At 47.5% G+C, this 20,360-nt stretch overlaps 1 protein-coding gene across 1 annotated transcript; it reads right to left on the bottom strand.

Annotated features, from left to right (window-relative positions):
• Nucleotides 1-229: 229 nt before the first annotated feature.
• Nucleotides 230-18,748, bottom strand: HDHD2 (haloacid dehalogenase like hydrolase domain containing 2). Its single transcript, XM_071730363.1, has 6 exons — nt 18,716-18,748; nt 11,876-12,084; nt 8,833-8,917; nt 2,798-3,014; nt 2,464-2,527; nt 230-1,023 (listed from the first exon to the last, which is right to left on the bottom strand). The coding sequence occupies exons 1-6, from the start codon at nt 18,721-18,723 to the stop codon at nt 920-922; spliced, it is 687 nt and encodes a 228-aa protein (XP_071586464.1). The 5' UTR covers nt 18,724-18,748; the 3' UTR covers nt 230-919.
• Between the last annotated feature and the right edge of the window lie 1,612 nt (nt 18,749-20,360).

Here is a 20,360-nt window from a genome sequence, read left to right as displayed (position 1 = left end):
GCTGGGGAATTTAGCACCGTGTGCTGCAGAATTAAATTTCATTTTACAGCTCTACCAACCAACTGTGTAAAAACTGCAATCTGTCCCCATGGCTTGTGAAGGATTTTTCCTGCAACATTAAAGAGAAACAAAAAAACAACCAAGCCCAACAACAGTGAAATTTGGTAACTGTAGCATTAATAGGACCCCTGTTGAAGTCTAATTTCAAAAATTCACATTCTCCAAGGCATTTAATACCAGGTTTTTATTTCTGTACCATTCTTTTTAATAACAGCATCTAATTAAAACATCTGTAAAATGCTGACAGTTTTAATTTTATGTAAAATTTGAAAAACAAAAAAATCAGGGTCCTTTCTAATGAGAAGAAAGATCTCAACTGCAGTTATTATTAAAGAACAGTGATATTTTAATTTAAAAATCACTCCTAAATGTGCATAATCTCTAAATTAGAGCAGAATCATACTCAGTGAAATCACTACAGGCTGACTAAGGCTTTGTTAGTCTTTGAGGTTTGGTTACTTCAGTATTTCCAGTGTGGTTTGTTATTTGTATTTTTTTTTTTTTTGTCAGTGTAGCTTACTCAGCAGAACATGACACTTCCCAGACAGGGCTTTTCATCAGCTATTTCTTGAAAACTGAAAATAAACAGAACTCCCTGACATGCTCCCTGTGTCACTCAGGAAATTTTCTGTCTCACCTGCTGGTATCTGCTGTCCATACTCACATCTTTCTGAAAAAAAAAAAAAGCACAGGAAAGGGGCTTTTGCTGTAACTGTGCTGCCCTTCCACAGCTCGAGGGGAAGGAGCTCGTGGAGAGGCTTCTGACACCACGCGTGCACTGATCCTGGGACCTCAATTTTTGAAGCAAGGAGTAAAGGAAATCATGCAAAACAGATGTTTCTTCCAAATATTCCCTTCCTCATAGCAGATGCTGTAGGATATGTTCCACTGCCTCTGGGAAATTCTCACAGGTTAAGTAAGGAGCTGGATTGATTTTGCCTTCATCTCCTGGTCGGTATTTACCTGCAAGAAATTAACAAAAAGATACATTTACCAAGTTCCCTTGGGTATCTTTTTTTTTTTTTTTTTTTCCCTAAGAATTACAGCTTCCTCAGATCAGTTACCAGACATGAGAGGAGGAAGCCCATCTCAGGTTCTCCTCCAACAAACCTCATCAAAGATTCCTCCAGGGGTGACTTGAGCTCAGGATTTAGTGTTGCTTGTGCACTGGTTTCACTCTGCTGATACTCACGTTTTAGGTTCTTGAAATGATGATATTATCATATTATTGATAAGATGATAAGGTTATCATCTTATTTCTTTGCTGAGAGGGTGATCAGCCATTGGAATGGGCTGCCCAGGGAAGGGGTGGATTCTCCATCCCTGGAGATATTTCAGAAGAGCCTGGATGTGGCACTCAGTGCCATGGGCTGGGAACCACGGGGGGAGTGGATCAAGGGTTGGACTTGATGAGCTCTGAGGTCCCTTCCAACCCAGCCAATTCTATGATTTTCCCTTCTGGCTTTTATGAGGAAGAGCAGGATTATTTGCTTTCATTTTGAACATAACAGATTATGTGGCAAGAGCAGCTGCCACCTCAAAAAGAGCTCACTCAGGGCATGGTACCAGGATTATCAATCACACTGATAAAATCTCTCAGTCCCACGAAGTTCCACTCCTGTCAGATGCAAAATGACTTTTATAATGATCAGTGTAATTACTAAGGAATGCCACCAGAGTTCCTGAGTGATCAGGGGACGAGAGGGCCTTTCCACAAGGGGGTGTGGTGATAAGAAAATGGGTAATGGTTTTGAACTGGAAAAAAGGGAAATTCAGGTTAGATGTAAAAAAAGAAATTGTTGAATTTGAGGGTGCTGAGCCCCTGTGCCAGGTTTCCCAGAGAAGCTGTGGCTGCCCCATCCCTGGCAGTGTCTCAGGTCAGGTTGGATGGGGCTTGGAGCAACCTGGGCTGTGGGAGGGGTCCCCATAGCAGGGGGATGGAACTGGATGATCTTTAAGTTCCCTTCCAACCCAAAGAGTTCTGTGATTGTGTGATCCAATCTGTGTTCTGTGATTCTATGACTGATTTTGTTAATCTAAAGTCTCAGAATAACAGTTCTGTTTTTTTATTTATTATCAAGCTTGGGATTTTAGAGAGAGAGAAAAAAAAAAAATCACTCAGGTAAGATGCCCTCAGCTGCATCACCCTGCTTCTAGTCCAGGTCTGTGCTTTAGCCCCCTTGTTGAACATTAAATAAAATATAAATAAATATAACTTAACTACAACCTGTGGCTTGACAGGCTGCCACGCTGCAGGCAAGGAAATGTTTCTGCTAAATTCACCCCAAAACGTGTAAATTGGAGACCAGGACTCAGAGCAAACCTTGGCATTAGGCATGGTGGTTGCCAGTGCCCAGGAATGTGCAACTGTGTCCCAAAATGACAGCTCCAAGAGGTACTCACCAGTCCTTACCAAAATCCCACGCATGCCCACGTTCTGGGCACCACCAACATCATCCCTGCAGTCCTGGGACAGAAGAGGAGAGGAGCTCGTTAGGTGGGCACAAACACAATTTGCTAAATGAGTTTTTTGTGGTGTTCTCAGCTCTGCACACCACTAACCCACCACTTCCAAGATGGAGTCATATCCTTTAAAGAGGAATTATTTCCCACCTGCTTTTTTTTGCAACTGAAGGAAGAGAACCCACCCCGTGGACATCCACCAAGGTTTGGTGGTTCAGTTTTCACCCCCTGTGTAATCCCAGTGCTTTTAGGGAAGTTTTGGCTCCCCACATACATCACCAATCATGACAGCATCCTCTGGGCCACAGCCAATGCCTCGCAAAGCTTCTAGGAAAAAAGTTTTCTCTGGCTTCCCCACCACTGTTGCTTTGGTGTCCGTGGCATATTCCAGCCCAGTCACAAAAGGTCCAGGCCCCAGACACAAACCATCTTTTTTCTTGAAATATCTGGCTTTGTGTATAGCTATAAGAGGAGCACCGTCCAATATCAACCTAAGAATAAAGGAAGAAAATACAAAAAACTTATTAAAGCCCCCCAAAATTATCCTATGAAGCCAGGCTGAGGGAACTGGGATTGTTCAGCCTGGAAAAGGCTGCAGGGAGACCTTAGAGCACCTTCCAGTGCCTGAAGGGGCTCCAGGAAAGCTGGGGAGGGACTGGGGACAAGGGCAGGGAGGGATGGGATGAGGGGGAACAGTTTTAAACTCAAAGAGGGGAGATTTAGGTTGGAGATGAGGAAGAAATTGTTGAATTTGAGGGTGCTGAGCCCCTGTGCCAGGTTTCCCAGAGAAGCTGTGGCTGCCCCATCCCTGGCAGTGTCTCAGGTCAGGTTGGATGGGGCTTGGAGCAACCTGGGCTGGTGGGAGGTGTCCCTGCCCATGGAAAGGGGGTGGGAATGGATGAGCTTTAAGCTCCCTTCCAACCCAGACCAGTCTGGGATTCTGTGATTTCCAGCTGAAGGTCTGAACTGGCTTTGTTTAAGTTGACAGCACTGACTTTGATGAAGCCCAGATTACCACACAAGTTAGCACTCATTTAGAGAGGTAAATACAGTTCCTTCCTTTTCCCCAGAAACAGCTAATAAATCCTCCAAATAAAGAATTTATTCTCTTTAGGACTGCAACAGGTAACTGTTTTCCAGTCCTGTCTATAGCTCTCATGCAAACAGCTCCATTCCACTAAGCAGCCCCACGTTTCACCAAGGCAAACCTCCTGAAGTTGGGACCCATCTGATTTTGGAATTATTTTAAAAATGCACATGGAATTACTTTTAAAATGCTCTGACCACAGGCAGTGACTGGAGGTTGCAGTTGGATGGCCAGAGCCTTAATCCCCTTACCCTGCAGCCCAGCAGCTCTGGGGGCTGTTGGTATAATTTGATTTATAATTTAACCTTGGAGGAATTAAAACAACAAGTTGCAGGAGAAGGGACAAAAGGTATTTGGTGCACTCATGTCCCATCAAATTTCCACAGTTTGTCTTCTAGAAAGAAAACTGGATGTGGGCTCTTTGCTGATGACAACCAAAAATTCCAAGTGGAAGATGGTTCAAAGCAGCAAATCAGCAGATTTCTGAGCACAAGAGAGGAGTTACACAGTGCTCTGAGGTTGGGAACTGCTCCCTGCCCCACAGCTGAGACCCAACCACCTTCCAGGGGCTCATTCCTGCCTGTGGGGTTCCACAGGCACCATCTCAGCTGACCCACCTGTCAAAAACCTGCACAGCACCTGGGACTGTGGGGGAAAACCTGAGGAAGTAGATGAGGAACTGCTGTAGCTCCCCAAATCTCCATCAGCACCTCCTGAAACCTCACTACTTGGTCACCCCTGGTAAAACCCTGGGCAGCAAAGTTACTGCAATCTTCCCTCAGCCTCAGTGTTGGTGCAAGAAAACCCAAACTCCCAAAGAGGAGGTGTAGAAGTTGAGGTGACAAGTGCCAGGTGGTGCCTGTTCCATCTCACAGAACCTCCCTCAGGTACTGAAGCAGCTCCAGTCTGCACCACCACAAGGTGGGAATGGAACTGGGAGAGCTGGGAGGTGGAGGGGAAACTTTGGCTGTTAAAAAGAAGAATTTCTTTCCCCCTTAGCTCTGCCTGATTTAAGAAAAAAAAAAAAAAAAAAGGCTTTAAGAGAACAAACAAACTCTTGGTTTGCCCCTTCACTGCCTTTCTGGAGCTCTGCTGCAGCTCTGCTCGAAGAGGTGAGTTGTATCCTCCTTGGAGGATGTTTGCTGCTTCCCACCTGGGTACTCTGAGCAGTACATAAATGATAATATTTCATTCCACTTAATTATCCCAAAACACTTCTGCTGAATCAATGCCTTCCAAAGCAAACACATGCCAGCTCTCCTCTGGCTGAGCTATCTGTGAGCAGCCAGACACAATCACAGTGGGAGGATGCCTCTAGGATACAAAAAAATTTAATTTGAACAGCAGCACCACAACCACTTGCATCCCACAGTTTGCAGGAAAGATCTCACCTGAGAGAATTCTTGGAATTCTTTCCAGCGTGGCATGAAAAATCCCATGTATACAAAAAAAAAAAAAAAAAAAAAAAAAAAAAAGAGAAAAATTCAGTCTCAGCCATTTCAAATGGTGCCTAGAGAATGGCCTGACTCTTGTGGAGCTCATTTTGGGAATCATATTGGGTTAGATTTACCCAGCTTAATGCTGGATATCAAGTGAGGGGTTGCCTACCAGATAATTAGTCAGCCTGGGCTCTTCACAGTCAGAGAAAAGGAGAAAAAACACTTCTAGGGCACAGTTCAACTGTCCTATTTTAAGCATTACTAGGGGAAAAATGTGTGATGCTTTACAAGCACCTCCTCTCTCACTCAGGAACCCAGGACACCAGCTCAGATGCAGACACCAATCCTCTGAATATCTGCATTTATTCAGATTCACCTGGCACATTTGCTCTGAGCAATCCCAATTATTTGAGCAGTAAAGGATAAGGAATATGGACAGAGCATCAAAATGTGGCCAGCAGTTAATAATTCCATTAGACCAAACAAAACTGACACCAGCAAAACATTTTACCCTTCATAGAGGTAAAAACCCAGAGCAGGAAGATGTTAAAAGATCACAGAGCCCATCCTGGGGTCTCTGCAACACAGGATCAGGAAAACACCAGGAAAACCCAAGAAAGATTCAGTGGGGGATGAAATCTTCCTGCAGGCAGACAAGTCAGCCAAGCAGCTGGGAATGTGTCTGCACCAGGCAAGGTGATCAGACAGCTCTGGGTAAGAGATGCTTCATGCTGCCCCCTGAATTTGTTTCTTATCATAGAATCACAGAATCATAGAATTGGCTGGGCTGGAAGGGACCTCAGAGCTCATCAAGTCCAACCCTTGCTCCACTCCCCCCGTGGTTCCCAGCCCATGGCACTGAGTGCCACATCCAGGCTCTTTTGAAATATCTCCAGGGCTGGAGAATCCACCCCTTCCCTGGGCAGCCCATTCCAATGTCTGATCACCCTCTGGGTAAAGAAATTCTTTCTCATGGCCAACCTAAACCTCCCCTGGCACAACTTGAGACCTCTTGTGCCCTCTTGTCTTGCTGAGAGTTGCCTGGGAAAAGAGCCCAACCCCCCCCTGGCTCCAACCTCCTTTCAGGGAGTTGGAGAGAATGATGAGGTCTCCCCTGAGCCTCCTCTTCTCCAGCCTCAACACCCCCAGCTCCCTCAGCCCTTCCTCACAGGAATTCTGCTGGATCCCTTCCCAGCCTCCTTGCTCTTCTCTGGACCTGCTCCAGCACCTCAATCTCCTTCCTGAGCTGAGGGGCCCAGAACTGGACACAGGACTCAAGCTGTGGCCTCCCCAGAGCTGAGCACAGGGGCAGAATCCCTTCCCTGGACCTGCTGGCCACACTGTTCCTGAGCCAGCCCAGGATGCCATTGGCCTTCTTGGCCACCTGGGCACACTGCTGGCTCATGTTCTTGTGGGCACACGGACTGCACAGCACTTGGTTTGGCCTTCAGCACCTTCCCTGCCTTCTCCTGCTTTGTGTTTAATGCAAAAAACCCAAATCCAGCCTGGGACAACTTCACCCACCTCCAGAGGGCCAGTTCTGAAGGCTTTCTCCTGTGGAAGAAAGGTTTTTTTTTTCCCCTGGAGCCCTCAGGGACACTGCATGTGATGACTTTGGGTCTCCTGAGTGTTCTGGTCGCCATCCTGAGGCAGCTAATGACAAGCAAGCATTCAATGGCCAATGTATTAATGACAGAAATATCAATAAATAAAATGATGTAAGCACTGGAGTACACAACGGGTTAAATTTATGCAGTTGTGAAATAAGAGGCCACTCCTGAGTGGGCTGTAAAACTCTAAAATCAATGCTACAGGCACTGTGCACCCCTGAGGTTGCCAGAGTCAGTTTGGGTCAATACCTGTCCTAATGGCACTGAAGTGGCACACAGAAAAGGGCACCTTTGGCTTCCTACTACAAGGAGCTCTACAAGGGTACTGGTGAGCAATGATTGATACACTCACTTTGGATTTAGTGGTCATAAAGACAGGTTAAACTGCTTGAGATGAGTGTTTTTCAGATTCCAAGGGGAAAAATGTTGTGGTAGCCATCATCCCATGAGCCAAGAGTGGAAAGGGCTCAGAGAGCAACCAGGGAAAACAAGTGGAGGCAGAGGAGGGTGGGATGTTCCACTCACTTCTCTCTGTGCATTTCACAGCAGACAAAAGGTGTCTCATCAGGGCTACAAGCTCTTCTCCAAGGCTCTTCAAGGTCTTTTTCAAGTTAAAATCCAGAGGGCTGTGCTGAGCTAGGACTGGAGAGAAGGATGCATGGCCACACACCTCTGCACTCACTATTGCCTTTTACCTGATTTAACCCCTTAATCAAACACACAAAACAAAGAGCTTTAGTAATAAGACAGACCAGATCAGATCCACAGTTCATGTAGTCCTTCATATTATGCTGGCCACTCCTGAACATGAGAAGCTTCAGAAGATACTGCCAGAAATCCTGCATAAGGAATAATTTCCCTTAAATACTGGATTCCTTTCTCTCATAATAATATTTTAATCTCTGAATGCTAAGTTCTGAATGCAGGAACCACCTCCTGAATACTTCACAACATCCTTGTTTTTGTGTGTTCCCTCTTGTAACATTCCTGAACTTTCTCACCTCAACACCAACTCTGCCTGTTCATCTATATTTTATTTATATGTGAAAACCAGAGCTGGACTGCCTGGAGTCCATGGTTAAGGCCCCAAATCCTAGAATCCCAGACTGGTTTGGGTTGGAAGGGACCATAAAGCTCATCCATTCCCAAGCCCTTTCCATGGGCAGGGACACCTCCCACCAGCCCAGGTTGCTCCAAGCCCCATCCAACCTGACCTGAGACACTGCCAGGGATGGGGCAGCCACAGCTTCTCTGGGAAACCTGGCACAGGGGCTCAGAACCCTCAAATTCAAGAATTTTTCCTAGGATCTCATCTCAATCTCCTCTGTACTAGCTTGAAACCATCCCCTCTCATCCCATCCCTCCCTGCCCATGTCCCCAGTCCCTCCCCAGCTTTCCTGGAGCCCCTTCAGGCACTGGAAGGTGCTCTAAGGTCTCCCTGCAGCCTTCTCTTCTCCAGGCTGAACAATCCCAATTCCCTCAGCATGGCTCCACAGCATATTTGGGAGGTGGTTTAATACACTTTTGATTTTTTAAATACATTTTTAAATACAACCAGCCCAGGTTGCTCCAAGCCCATCCAACCTGACCTGAGACACTGCCAGGGATGGGGCAGCCACAGCTTCTCTGGGAAACCTGGCACAGGGGCTCAGCACCCTCACAACAAAGGATTTCTTCCCCATGTCCAACCCCAATCTCCCCTCTTCAAGTTTTAACCCATTTCCCTTGTCCTCTCCCTACCCCCCCATGTCCAAAGCCCTCCCTCAAATTCAAGAATTTCCTCCTTATATCTCATCTCAATATCCCCTCTTTTAAATTTAAAGCCAATCCCCTCATCCCATTCCTCCCTGCCCTTGTCCCCAGTCCCTCCCCAGCTTTCCTGAAGCCCCTTCAGGCACTGGAAGGTGCTCTAAGGTCTCCCTGCAGCCTTTTCCAGGCTGGACAACCCCAACTCTCTCAGCCTGGCTCATGTTGTCTTCCCTGTGGTATCACCTGGAAGGTCCAAGCCCTCATTCTCTCTCAGGCACAGAGACAGAACCATCACACTCCATAACGGTGATTTTGCTCCCAATTTCATCTCTCCCTGCCAGAAGCATTTCCTCACCTATGCAGAGGTACAGAGCCCAACACAAACAGCCCCCACCCAAAAATCCCTGAGGAGGAGCTGACTTACTGAAAGGCTTTGTTCATCATCTCATAGTGAAAGTGCTCAGGGGCCAATCCAACCACCACTGCATTGGGGTCAGCTGTGGCTATCCCTGGAAAACCAAAACATGACTCTGAGAGAAGAGAACTTTCCCCCTGCTTAGCAGCACACAGTCAACGAGTGCAATGCACCACTGGACAGCAAAACTCAGGTTTTTCTGACTCAGACACATCACCTGGGCCAGTTTTATGGCTTCTAGAAATAAGGAAAAGGTGTTGATTTATCCACACTCTGCTGTTCTTCACTGTGCACACAAAGCTGTATTTTGACAGCCCTGACAGCAGCTGCTGAGCAGTGATCCTCTCACTGCCCCCACCAAAACACAGCAGACCACACAAATCACTTTTTCAATTTATCAACTTCTTGTTATCTGAGATAATCTCTACTTACATTAATCTGCAAGACAGTAAAAAAACAAGAAGACAAGTGAATTCCATACAGATTGCCTATTTCCCCTGCTCACAGAAAACTCCATTTTGGGGTAAATTTTGGCCTCTTGCTCTACGTGTCAGCCTGGCTGTGATGGCTCAGATGGTGTTACAGCATGACCTAAAATTTGTTACATTACTTTGGGTTCTTCTGGAAGGCCAATTTTGGTTTAGTCTCCTCCAGAACAGCTTGCACCTCCTTTATCCTCCTGAACAGAACAGAACCAGCAAGAGCAGCAGAAATACCAGACAGGGAGTTTAAATATCAGCTGCCCTTGCTGGGGTTGTTCTGCCCTCACACAGTGTATTCTCTGCACCTTTACTGGGAGAATTCCAGCTCCTGGGTTTCCTGTGAGACCACAGCCTGCTGGCTGCTGTCTCCTGCTCCATGTCATTCAGTTGGCACAATGCAGGCTCAAGAGATGCTGTGTGGGGATTTGGGACACCACCCAAAAGCACCTGGGTCCTTTAGCCAAGAATGGATCACAGTCCTCCATCTCTGACCAACTTCAAAGAGAAGTTTGCTAAGAACAGTCTGATAGGAGTGTAATGGATGGGATGCTGCTGGATCTTTGGGTGGTGAATTTCCCTTTCTTCCTCTCTGTGGACAGGAAATTCTCCATGGGTCAATAAGGTGCCCTTGTGGCCAAGAGGTATCCTAAGATGCATCAGGAAAAGTTTGTCCAGCAGATCCAGGTTCTCCTCCCCCCGTGTTCTGCCCTGGAGAGACACCTGGAATGCTGGATCCAGTTTTGGGCTTCCCAGTTCAAGAGGGACAGGGAGCTACTGGACAGAGGCCAAGGGAGAGCTCTGGGGATGATGAAGGGACCTGAGCATCTCTGCTGGGGAGAAAGAGTGAGAGCCCTGGGGCTGTTCAGCCTGGAGAAAAGAAGGCTGAGAGGGGATCTCTGGATGTCCATCAATGTCTGAGGGTTGGGGGGCAAGAGGAAGGGGCCAATCTCTGTTCAGTGGTGCCCAGGAACAGGACAAGGAATAATGGGGTGAAGGGAGAACATGGGAAGTTCCAGCTCAGCATGAGGAGAAACTTCTGTCCTGTGAGGGTGAGGGAGCCCTGGCCCAGGCTGCCTAGAGAGGTTGTGGAGTCTCCTGCTCTGGAGGCTTCCAAACCCCCTGGATCTGTTCCTGGGGGATCCTGCTGGGACAGGGGGGTGGGACTGGATCATCTTCAGAGGTCCCTTCCAACCCCTAACGTTTTATGATTCTGTTTTCTCTCTCTTTGCAGGATTAAGTTAACAGCTATGGCTTTCTGCTTGTGTCACTGCACTTGATGTTGTGTTATCTTGACTTCGTCCTGCTGGGATCCAACAAGAATCTCCACATTTCCATCCTTTGGAACACAACAAGCAGCCACAAATAGGAATTTAAAGCTTCCTCCATTGTACTTCAGTGTTTCAAGAGCAGTGGTGAATATGAGCCAAGCTGCTTGCAGCAAAAAGAAACAGAACAATCCAGTCCCAAAGATACAGATAAGGTCACCAAGGTACTCTGCTGGTATCGCTGATTTTACCATCTTACAGCAGCAACAGCTACTGTAGAACTGAGGGAAAGATCCCCAAAACAGGCAGATGAAATGGATTTAAATATTTCCCACTGATATAGCTGCTGTCTTGGCTGTTTCTGACCCAAGAAAGTCTTCCCAAGAAGGGAACACAAATACAGAATACTGATGGGGGTGTTATTTCTCTGAACATGAAGCTCATCATCAGTTCACAAAGCAAGGGGCAGGGAGCAGCAACATTTTTGCTGCCTGGCCTTTAAATAAAAGACTGAATAAACAATACAGAGTTTTCAACTCTGAATGTGTTAAAAATGTATCTTCAGTTCTCTTGAAACAACAGTTTGGTTAAACCTGTCCCAGCTTCAGACACCTGCCAGGCATGTCTGAGTCAGGATGTATTTCCTTCTATTCCCCTTCTTGTTGAGGGAGGGAAATGGGAACATCTGGGATGTAAAGCAAGTTTTAACCAGGGCTTTGGAGATGTCAGGGTGAGGAACATTCTGTCCCCAGGTAAGGTGTCAAAGTACATGGAGTGAGACCTAGATGGCAGATCCAAGACAAGTGACTACAACTACCTGGAGATTCCACATTTAATAATAGGACAGAAGGAGCATCCTGTGTGTGCCCACACCCTGGCTTTTCAGCTCTCTACAATCAAAATCTGTGTACAACAGCTGAGGGACACCTGATTTCCAATAAATTGACACAGCCTTGCTACAAAACAAATCAGCACTGGTAGGTACAATACATCTCCAATGACCTAGTGATGAGAACTATTAATTTTGCAATGGAAAATGAATAAAAAAACATTGATTTTTACCCAAATCCCTGATTACCTCAAGGCTTTGATTGCTGTTTCTACAACTCCTCAAGAAGCTATGACTTCAGACTGCTTCCATGGTAATTTAAAAAGAAGAAAAGACCTTCCTGACTCAGGAAAGTTCCACATTTTGGGCTTCCTCATGGCTAGCAGTACACAAACAGCATCCTTCCCACAAAAGGGACAGCACTGTGTCTCCTTAGCTGCTCAGTAACACTCCTCACAGCTTCCTGACCACCTCACCTGTGAAGTCAGGCAGGGCCTTATCATCCACCAGGAGGAGAGGCCGCACTTGCTTTTGCTCCAGAAGATTTCTGGCTGCTGTCAGAGAGGTGAAGATCTCATTTTCTGCAATGTCAAACCCCAGTCTGGTCAACCTCTCCAGCAGGTCCCTCTTGCACTCCTTGGTGGTGTTTGTCACGAAACGAATGGTGACGGGAGCCCCGCGCAGCCTGGAGGGTGAAGAAAAAAAAAAACACAATGAACCAGAGTGTCCTTCAGTTTGTGTCCCTCTGAGAGTGAAACTTGTGTCCCTCTGAGAGTGAAAAAGGACCCTCTGTGTGAAAGCTGCAGATGAAAAAACAGTAGCCAGGAGACTCGTGTCATGTGGGAATCACCAAGGTGAGAACTTCTGAGGACTGATGGGACATGGGAAGCAGATGCCCACAGCCACTGGGACAGAAATTTTCTCCTGCTTGGCTTCTAACAAGAAATGTCAGGAGGAAAGTGGTGATTCCAAACTTCAGAGCAGTAACAAACACATTGATAGAATCGTGGAATTATTTGGTTTGAAAAGACCTTTAAGATCACCCAGTCCAACCCTTAACCCAGCACTGCCAAGGCCACCACTGCCCCGTGTCCCTCAGCACCACATCTCCAGGAAAAGCTCCCACTTTTCCCTTACTCCTGCCTCAGTTTGCAATGAAGATTCTTGTGAAGTGTCCCACAAGCTTCATTTTTGCCACAGCCAGGCACAAGTGACAATGTTCCTCATGCTCTGAAGTGACTACTTGAGTAGTCCCTGTCAACTGGAAACTTTTTCCATCTTCCCTGTTACTGAAGAACCTGAGGCCCTGCCAGGTTTGAGGTATTTCACCTTGTTCAGAGTTGAACCACAGAATAATTAAGGTTGGAAAAGACCTCTCAGTTCATCAAGTCCAATGGAACCCAACACCACCATGCCAGCTAAACCATATCCTCAAGAGCCATGTCCATGTGTTTTTTGAAATCCCTCCAGGAATGATGGGGACTCCAGCCCTGCCCTGGGCAGCCTGGGCCAGGCCCTGACAACCCTTGCCAGGGAGAAATTCTTCCCAAGCTCCAATCTAAACCTCCAGCTCAATTCCTCTTCTCCCATCCCTTCTTCCTTGGGAGCAGAGCCCGACCCCCCCTGGCTCCAACCTCCTCTCAGGGGGTTGCAGAGAGCCAGAAGCTCTCCCCTCAGCCTCCTTTGCTCCAGGATCAACACCCCCAGCTCCCTCAGCTGCTCCTCACAAGTTCTCCAGAACCTTCTCCTTCTGCTCCAGACCCTTCCCCAGCTCTGTTGCCCTGACACAAGCCAGGATGCTGGTGGCCTTTTGGCCACCTGGGCACCCCCTGGCTCCTGTTCAGCTGAATCAACCAACACCCCCAGCTCCTTTCCCTCTGGGCACTTCCCAGCCCCAAGCCTGGAGCATTGCCTGGGGTTGGGGTCACCCAAGTGCAGGAGGTGACACTTGGTCTTGTTGAACCTCATAGAGTTGTCCCCATCCCATCATTCCAGCCTGTCCAGCTCCCTCTGCAGAGCCTCCCTGCCCTCAGGCAGAACAAGACTCCCACCCAACTTGGTGTCATCTGCAAAGTGACTGAGAGTGCACTTGATCCCCTCACCCATTAATGACATGGATCATTGACTGTGACCAGCAGTAACAGGTTTGAAAAGCCTTTTAATTCAAACTAGACAGCAAACAGACAAGCCCAGTGTCTTGGATTAGCAGCATCCTGAACCAAAATAGACAAAAGAAACTTGTTACTAAATTAATACACTGAACTCCAAGTGCTGGATGTATTTTACAGCAGCTGGGGTTTATTTAGAGCTGCAGGATGCTCTCAGAGCCCCTGCCACCTGGGTGACAATTTTATGTCTTCTCTTGCAGCCATTTATCCCTTTCCTGAGGAGCACCAACATCCCATAAAACCACATTATAGCCCTACACTGACAGTACGTGCTACCAAACAATCAAATAATTTTAAGTGACAATTTCAATAGTGCTCCCTTTAATTATTCCCCCACCATCTCTTTCCCTGTTTGTTGCTATAGAAACAACCACTGGCATCAGGACTGCATGGAGAACATCAGAATAAAGTTGGTCAACCCTGCACGTGACACTTCTTTCTCTTTTTTGTCAGATACACTGACCCTTCCCAAGTATGAATGGGGAAAAAAAGCCCCCTGGTTGCTAATAAAAAGAAATTTTTTACTCTTTTTTTTTCCCCTAGGGACCTGAATGCTGAGAAGTACCATTAAAAATGGAATCTATCCACTTGTTCCCTAAGCAAGCTGCATGCCAAGCAACCTGGCACAAGTTCTCCCTGCAGCATGAAACACCAGCCAGAGAAGGTCCAGTGAAGAGATCAGTAATGAATGAGCACCCAACACTTTAGTTTTACTTCCCTGCAACATTGCATCTTTAGGAAATTGTAATTTTCACAGAATTATTTGTGAAAAGAAACACCAAGTTTCCTCACCCTTCTCTCAACTTTTCCTCTGAAAAACAGCCTACTTTTATAAAAACCTAAGCAGCCAACACAACACCAGGAAAAATGTCTCATCCTTAATTTAACCCTGTTCCTCCACCTTGATGAATTCTTACTGTCCCAGTACCTTAAGGTGTCCTCCCTCACTCACCATGATGGTGTTCATCACTTTTTCTTTTTCTTCATCCACTCCAAGATGTCTTCTCCAGGAAAAGTCTGTCATAACACAGTACAAAGATCCCTGGAGTTGCATAGCCTATTTTGCCACTGACTCAGACAGATTAAGTCATTTTATTATGCCTTGGTTTCTTTAGGCACCTTCTATTAGAAGAGAAAGTGGTACTTAACTGTTCTGTTTATTAATATACTTAAATCCCCACAAAAGTTGGGCTGTTACTACCAGATGTTTCTCAAACTTAAAAGTGGCTGAGGCTGTTTACCAAGCAGAAACTTTAAATATCATAAAGCAAAGCCTTGGCTGAGAGACAAAGTGAGATGAGAACTTTGCAATGGATGCCTTGCTCACCAGGCCAAGGGATTCTGTTATTCCACTTCAGGGCACCACAGGCCTAAGGGCTCAGACATAAAATCATGTGCCTGTAATTAAAAGAAGCACTGAGGAACAGCTCAGCTGAAATAGCTTAGGTGTAGATGGGCTAATTCACAGGATCATGGAATGGGTTGGGTTGGAAGAGACCTCAAAGCTCCTCCATTCCCACCCCCTTTCCATGGGCAGGGACACCTCCCACCAGCCCAGGTTGCTCCAAGCCCCATCCAACCTGACCTGAGACACTGCCAGGGATGGGGCAGCCACAGCTTCTCTGGGAAACCTGGCACAGGGGCTCAGCACCCTCACAACAAACAATTTCTTCCTAATATCTCATCCCAATCTCCCCTCCTTTAAATTTAAAGCCATTCCCCCTCATCCCATCCCTCCCTGCCCTTGTCCCAAGTCCCTCCCCAGCTTTCCTGGAGCCCCTTCAGGCACTGGAAGATGCTCTAAGGTCTCTCTCAACCTTCTCCAGGTTGAACAATCCCAATTCCCTCAGCCTGGCTCCATAGGATATTTGGGGGGGGGTTTAATACATTTCTAAATTTTTTAATGCATTTTTTAATACAACCAGCCCAGGGTGCTCCAAGCCCCATCCAACCTGACCTGAGACACTGCCAGGGATGGGGCAGCCACAGCTTCTCTGGGAAACCTGGCACAGGGGCTCAGCACCCTCACAACAAACAATTTCTTCTTCATGTCTACCCTAGTTCAGGTGAGTTTCACCATTTTCCATTTTGGTTGAGGCTACCATCCCACATGAGCTAGAAAAACTCTGAATATTGTCCATTTTTAACTAGAAAAGATACAGGGACCAACTTAGGAGAGCTGCCAGGGGATTGGGTGACAGATGACAACACTTCAACACCTGGTTCCTCTGGGTATTAATACAGCTGTAAATAAAACCAGAACTTCACCACGCATTTGCTTACCCACAAAAGCTTAAAAAAGCAGAAGCTTCAGGCCTGTTTACTCATCAAAGCCTCTTTGTGCAACCAGGACTGCCAAAACTTATCCAGAGGACAGGGAAAAAGGTCGCTTGCCTTTTAAGAGCTTCCTGTGAGCCCGGCACAGCTGAGTCTTCAATGTGAAGTGTGCCATTGAGATCCACCAAGACTGCTTTCAGCACACGCCGAGCTGCCATCCTGCCTTCCCCAGGGAAATGGCAAATAAATGAAACAACAACAAAAAAAAAACAGTGGTTAGCAGACAATGGATAATAAAAATAAGGAACTCAGTTAAGCGCCTCATTTGTGCCAAGCCCGGTATTACTCAGAACATTACTCGCAGTGTTAAATAGGCCCCTTCAGACAGAGAGATAAAAGGCAGTGTTTAAAAAAACAAAACAAAAAAAAATGCATAATTGATGGGGTGGTATTTTCCCCAAGACTCTAGATATGGAAATCAGGTGCTGTTTGGTTTTTTTTAAAGTGCCTTTATTTGTGCGCGTCAAAGAAAAAAAATAATTCTCTAAACAAGGGAGACTGTGAGGAAGAGGATCATTAGGTTTGGGATTGCTGGCTCAACGCCTCAGCAAGAACATTTGGGCGAGTCCCACCAACACCAAAAAAAAGTGAAAATTCAATTTCAAGTAAAAATAAACACAGTAACACGAGCACTGATCCAGCGCTCAGACTATAAAGCTCCAAATGCTCTGTAAAAAAAAAAAAAAAAAAAAGGGAGCATTGTTATTTTTGAAAGTGAGGTTTAGGGTGATTCAGCTCATGAGGTACCTCAGGTGTCCTCTCAATCCTAGGTGTGTGGGTTTAGTCTAGAGGTTCTCAGGCACTAAGGCTACTCAGAGGGTCACTGCCTCCTCTTTCAAAGGGAACAGTCACACAGGCTTTCTACAGCGAGGTTCTGCATCACCCAGACAGGTCCAGAGCCTCAGTGCAAAGCAGAAGCCAGGACCCAAAGGCACTGCAGAAGAAAACAGTGAGGTTATATGCAAGCCATCTGGCTAGAAAGCTCTCTTCAGAAACAAGTACTTCTCCTATGTCTGCTGCAAGTGGTGGTTTTTTGCTCCACAAGAAAGTCTGTCGAGTTTTTTCTCAGCAAATGTCCAATACAGAAGTTTTTTTCTCCACCCACCTGATCTGCCACCACTAGCAAGTCATCCCTGGTTTATGCTGAGCTGTTTGGGTTACAGACTGAACACATAACACAGGTGCACTTTTAAAAAAACAGAACAGCCACTACCACTCCTAGATCCTGCCTTAATAAATTTGAATTTCTCTCGGGACAGTTTTTGCATTTGCAGAAAAGTCCATCAGTGATCAGGTGAACTCCATGTCTGAGGCACCAGAAAGATGCTCAGGGATTCCACTTTCATTATTCCTAAATAAGACAGAAATTCCAACCTTCTAGTATGGCTGTGGCTACACAGGCCAAGGTTAAGTTCCTATGAGACAGAGATGGTAGCAAAATTCCTAAAGGAGCTTCATCAGCTGCATGGGAAAAGAAGGCACCAGGTTTCTAAGACACCTCTGAATAAAATACTGTAGACCAAGCCCATGAGCAGAATGGATCCTGCCAAGGAACAGTATCCCCATGGCAAAAAAAACCCCACCAAACAACCTCTCTTCCCCCAGGCATTTCAACGCAGGGAATTTGGAGTGCAGAGAGAGATAAAAAGGGAGGCTGGAGAAGGTGCTGCTATATAAATTCTCTAGCAGAGCAACTGCACTGTGCTTGTGAGGGTAGCACAGATAAGGACAGAGACAGAATATCCTAGTTTAGCAGAAATGAGATTTTTTTTAAAATTATTATTATTCCTCTTTTACCCTTGGTTTCCACTGGGTCTCCTACTCACAGTGTACTTACCCAGGCAGCATGGAAGTCATTTGCAAAATCAGTTTTTTGTTGGTTTTTTTTTTTCCCCCAGCATAGCCTAATTTTAAACTTAAAGCTCACAGCCTGGCAAGTCCTAAAAAACCTGCAGCACCTCAGTTTTCACCCTGGCAGCCCAACACCTCAGGGGAACCTCCCCTCTGAGCTGGCATTACAGCAAAAAAATGAAGCCATACAATGATTTAGGCTCATCAGGACGTAAGGGACCAACCCCTCATGGGTCTCTGCCACTCTAAGGGGCACTGACCCCTTAGAAAGTGGAAGGCTTGGAATCACAGGATGACACAGAATCCCAGAATGGTTGGAAGGGACCTCTGAGGATCATCTGGATCATCAACCCCAATGCTTAGAGCTGAGACCTGGTTTGAGAGGTTTGAGAATACATCCAGCTGGGTCATGAATATCTCCAGGGATGGACTCTTCACAACTTCCCTGGGCAATCCATTCCTGTGTTGTGTCATCCTCGGGCCGAAGAAATATTTTCTCGTATTTTAACTTAAATCTCATCCCTCAAGTTTGTGTCCAGGCCACCGACAGCCACCGACAGCCACCGAGGGGCCCCCTTCTCCATGGCACAACCATCACCTTGCTCCTTGTTCCTTCACTCCCAGATCCCACCACAACTGGGCCACCCCCTCAACAGGGCCACCAGCCAAAGCCAGGCCTTGCCCTCGGGTGACACCACAACCCGGGCAGCGATCCAGGAGCCCCTGAAAGCATCGAGGGGCCCCGGGACAACGCGGCAGAGAAGCCCCGGCCTGGGTCCGGTTGCGCTGAGGGGAGCGCGGCCCAAGCCCACCCGGCTCCCCCCAGAAGGGGGGATGGGAGGGGGCTGCCACTGCCCCCTGAGGAGCAGCCCCCCTCGAGTCCCTCCCTGCTCTCGCCCAGAACCCCGGGGCCATTCCCCTGACCCATAACGCCCTCAAGGATCCATGCTTTTCCCTCACCTCGCCATAGGAGTAAGGATATATGGATACAACACCCCCTAATCCCCCCCTCCCCCCCCCGAGGAAATGGTACCGCCTCTTCCCGCCGCTTAACAGCGGGCAGGTCCATTCTCTGGAGGGGGAACCCTCACCGCGCTCCCCTCTCCCGTGCCGCAGATGGTTCCGCCCGCCATTCTGCTCCAGGAGAAAGCGGACGGGACCACTCGGACGAGAGGGGAGAACAGCGAGGGAAAGCGCACACCCACACCACACCCCCCAACGCTTCCCGGGACCAACCTACCTCTCGCCACCGCCCCTGCGGACTGCTCACCGCCCCGCAGTGCCCTCTCCGAGACGGTACCGCCCAAAACCAGCGTCGGTACCGCCCAAACTTAGCGTTGGTACCGCCCAAACCCAGCGTCTGTGCTGCCTAACGCAGCGCCGGTGCCCGCCTTCTACCGGCACGGTAGCCAGGGCGGCAGCCAAGCCCGGAAGGGAGGCGGCGTTGAGCCCTCAAGGGTCGGTGTTCCCCCTCCCCCGGTTGGGGCTCCGGTAGTGTCCGTCAGGCAGCGCTGGGGGCAGCCCGCGGGGCCCTGAGGGGCGGAGGGCGGGAAGCGGCGGCGGCCGTTGGGGTGAGGGGAGTGGCGGGAGCGCAGCCCTCAGGGGATCTGAGGGAAGACGGGAGGGGAAAGGGCGCCCGGCCTCAGGGAAAGGTTTTGGAAGTCGGCTGAGGAATCGCCGTCGAAGATATTTGAGAGGAAAACAAAAAAGAAAAAAAAAAAAAGTTTTCACGTAAATGTGGAAAAATGCGGCTTCGCGGAGCTCGCGGGCAAGGGCGTGTGGTGACTGTGGGTAGGGGTTTGGGGTCGGGTTGGAGGCGCTGACGAAGGGGATGGGAGGAAATGATTTATGGAATTGGGTGGGAAAGACCCTTGGGATCATCGAACCTCACTGCTGGGCAAACCGTGTCCCTGAGCACCACATCTACACGGCTTTTGAGCACCTCCCAGGTCTTTATGTGCTGTATGCACTCCGTATCTGTGTTCATATCACTCTGTGAACTCCGTATCTATGTTTTTATCACTCCATAAACTCCTTATCTCTGTTTATATCACTCTATGAAGTTCATATCTATGTCTATATCATTATATAACAACACAGCAGTGCAAAAATAAAATTATGTTTATACAGGTGAAGTTGGCAGCCCAGGGAAATGATGGAGTCACCATCCCTGAAGATATTTAAAAATAAACCCATGTAGATGAGGGACTTCAGGGCATGTTTTAGTGGGCATATACATAGATATTCACAAATTATTATATAATTTTTAAATTTTTCTTTGAGGGGTGTGCGTTGGCAGTTGGACGTGCTGATCTTCTGGGGTCTTTTCCAAATGTTCTGTGGTGCCATCAGGATGGAGTTGGAGTGATTTGCACAGGGATCAAGGAACAGAATGAGCAGAGTTGAGTCCCAAGGTTCAGAATGAACCCCTTTGCTTTCTAAACTCTCCTCAGACAGGAGTCCAGATGCAGCTGGGACCCGGACTCCTAGACCCAGACTTGATCAAAGTTTCATGACCAAAGGGGTTTAGCCGGAGGGACTTCAGTCTAGGGCTTTAACACCTAATTATGGGCTGGTGTGATTTGGAACAGCAGCAATTTGAGGT

This window comes from Heliangelus exortis, chromosome Z (assembly GCF_036169615.1).
Source record: "Heliangelus exortis chromosome Z, bHelExo1.hap1, whole genome shotgun sequence".
Lineage (NCBI taxonomy): Eukaryota > Metazoa > Chordata > Aves > Apodiformes > Trochilidae > Heliangelus > Heliangelus exortis.
The sequence above is the reverse complement of the archived record's forward strand: the minus strand, read 5'-3'. Positions and strand labels throughout refer to the sequence as shown.

Coding starts and splice junctions, on each gene's coding strand:
- HDHD2 (XM_071730363.1), bottom strand. Junction 3,015..8,832: donor ATGATGAACAAAGCCTTTCA/GTAAGTCAGCTC, acceptor CTTTATTCTTAG/GTTGATATTGGACGGTGCTC. Junction 1,024..2,463: donor TGGGATTTTGGTAAGGACTG/GTGAGTACCTCT, acceptor AATTTCTTGCAG/GTAAATACCGACCAGGAGAT.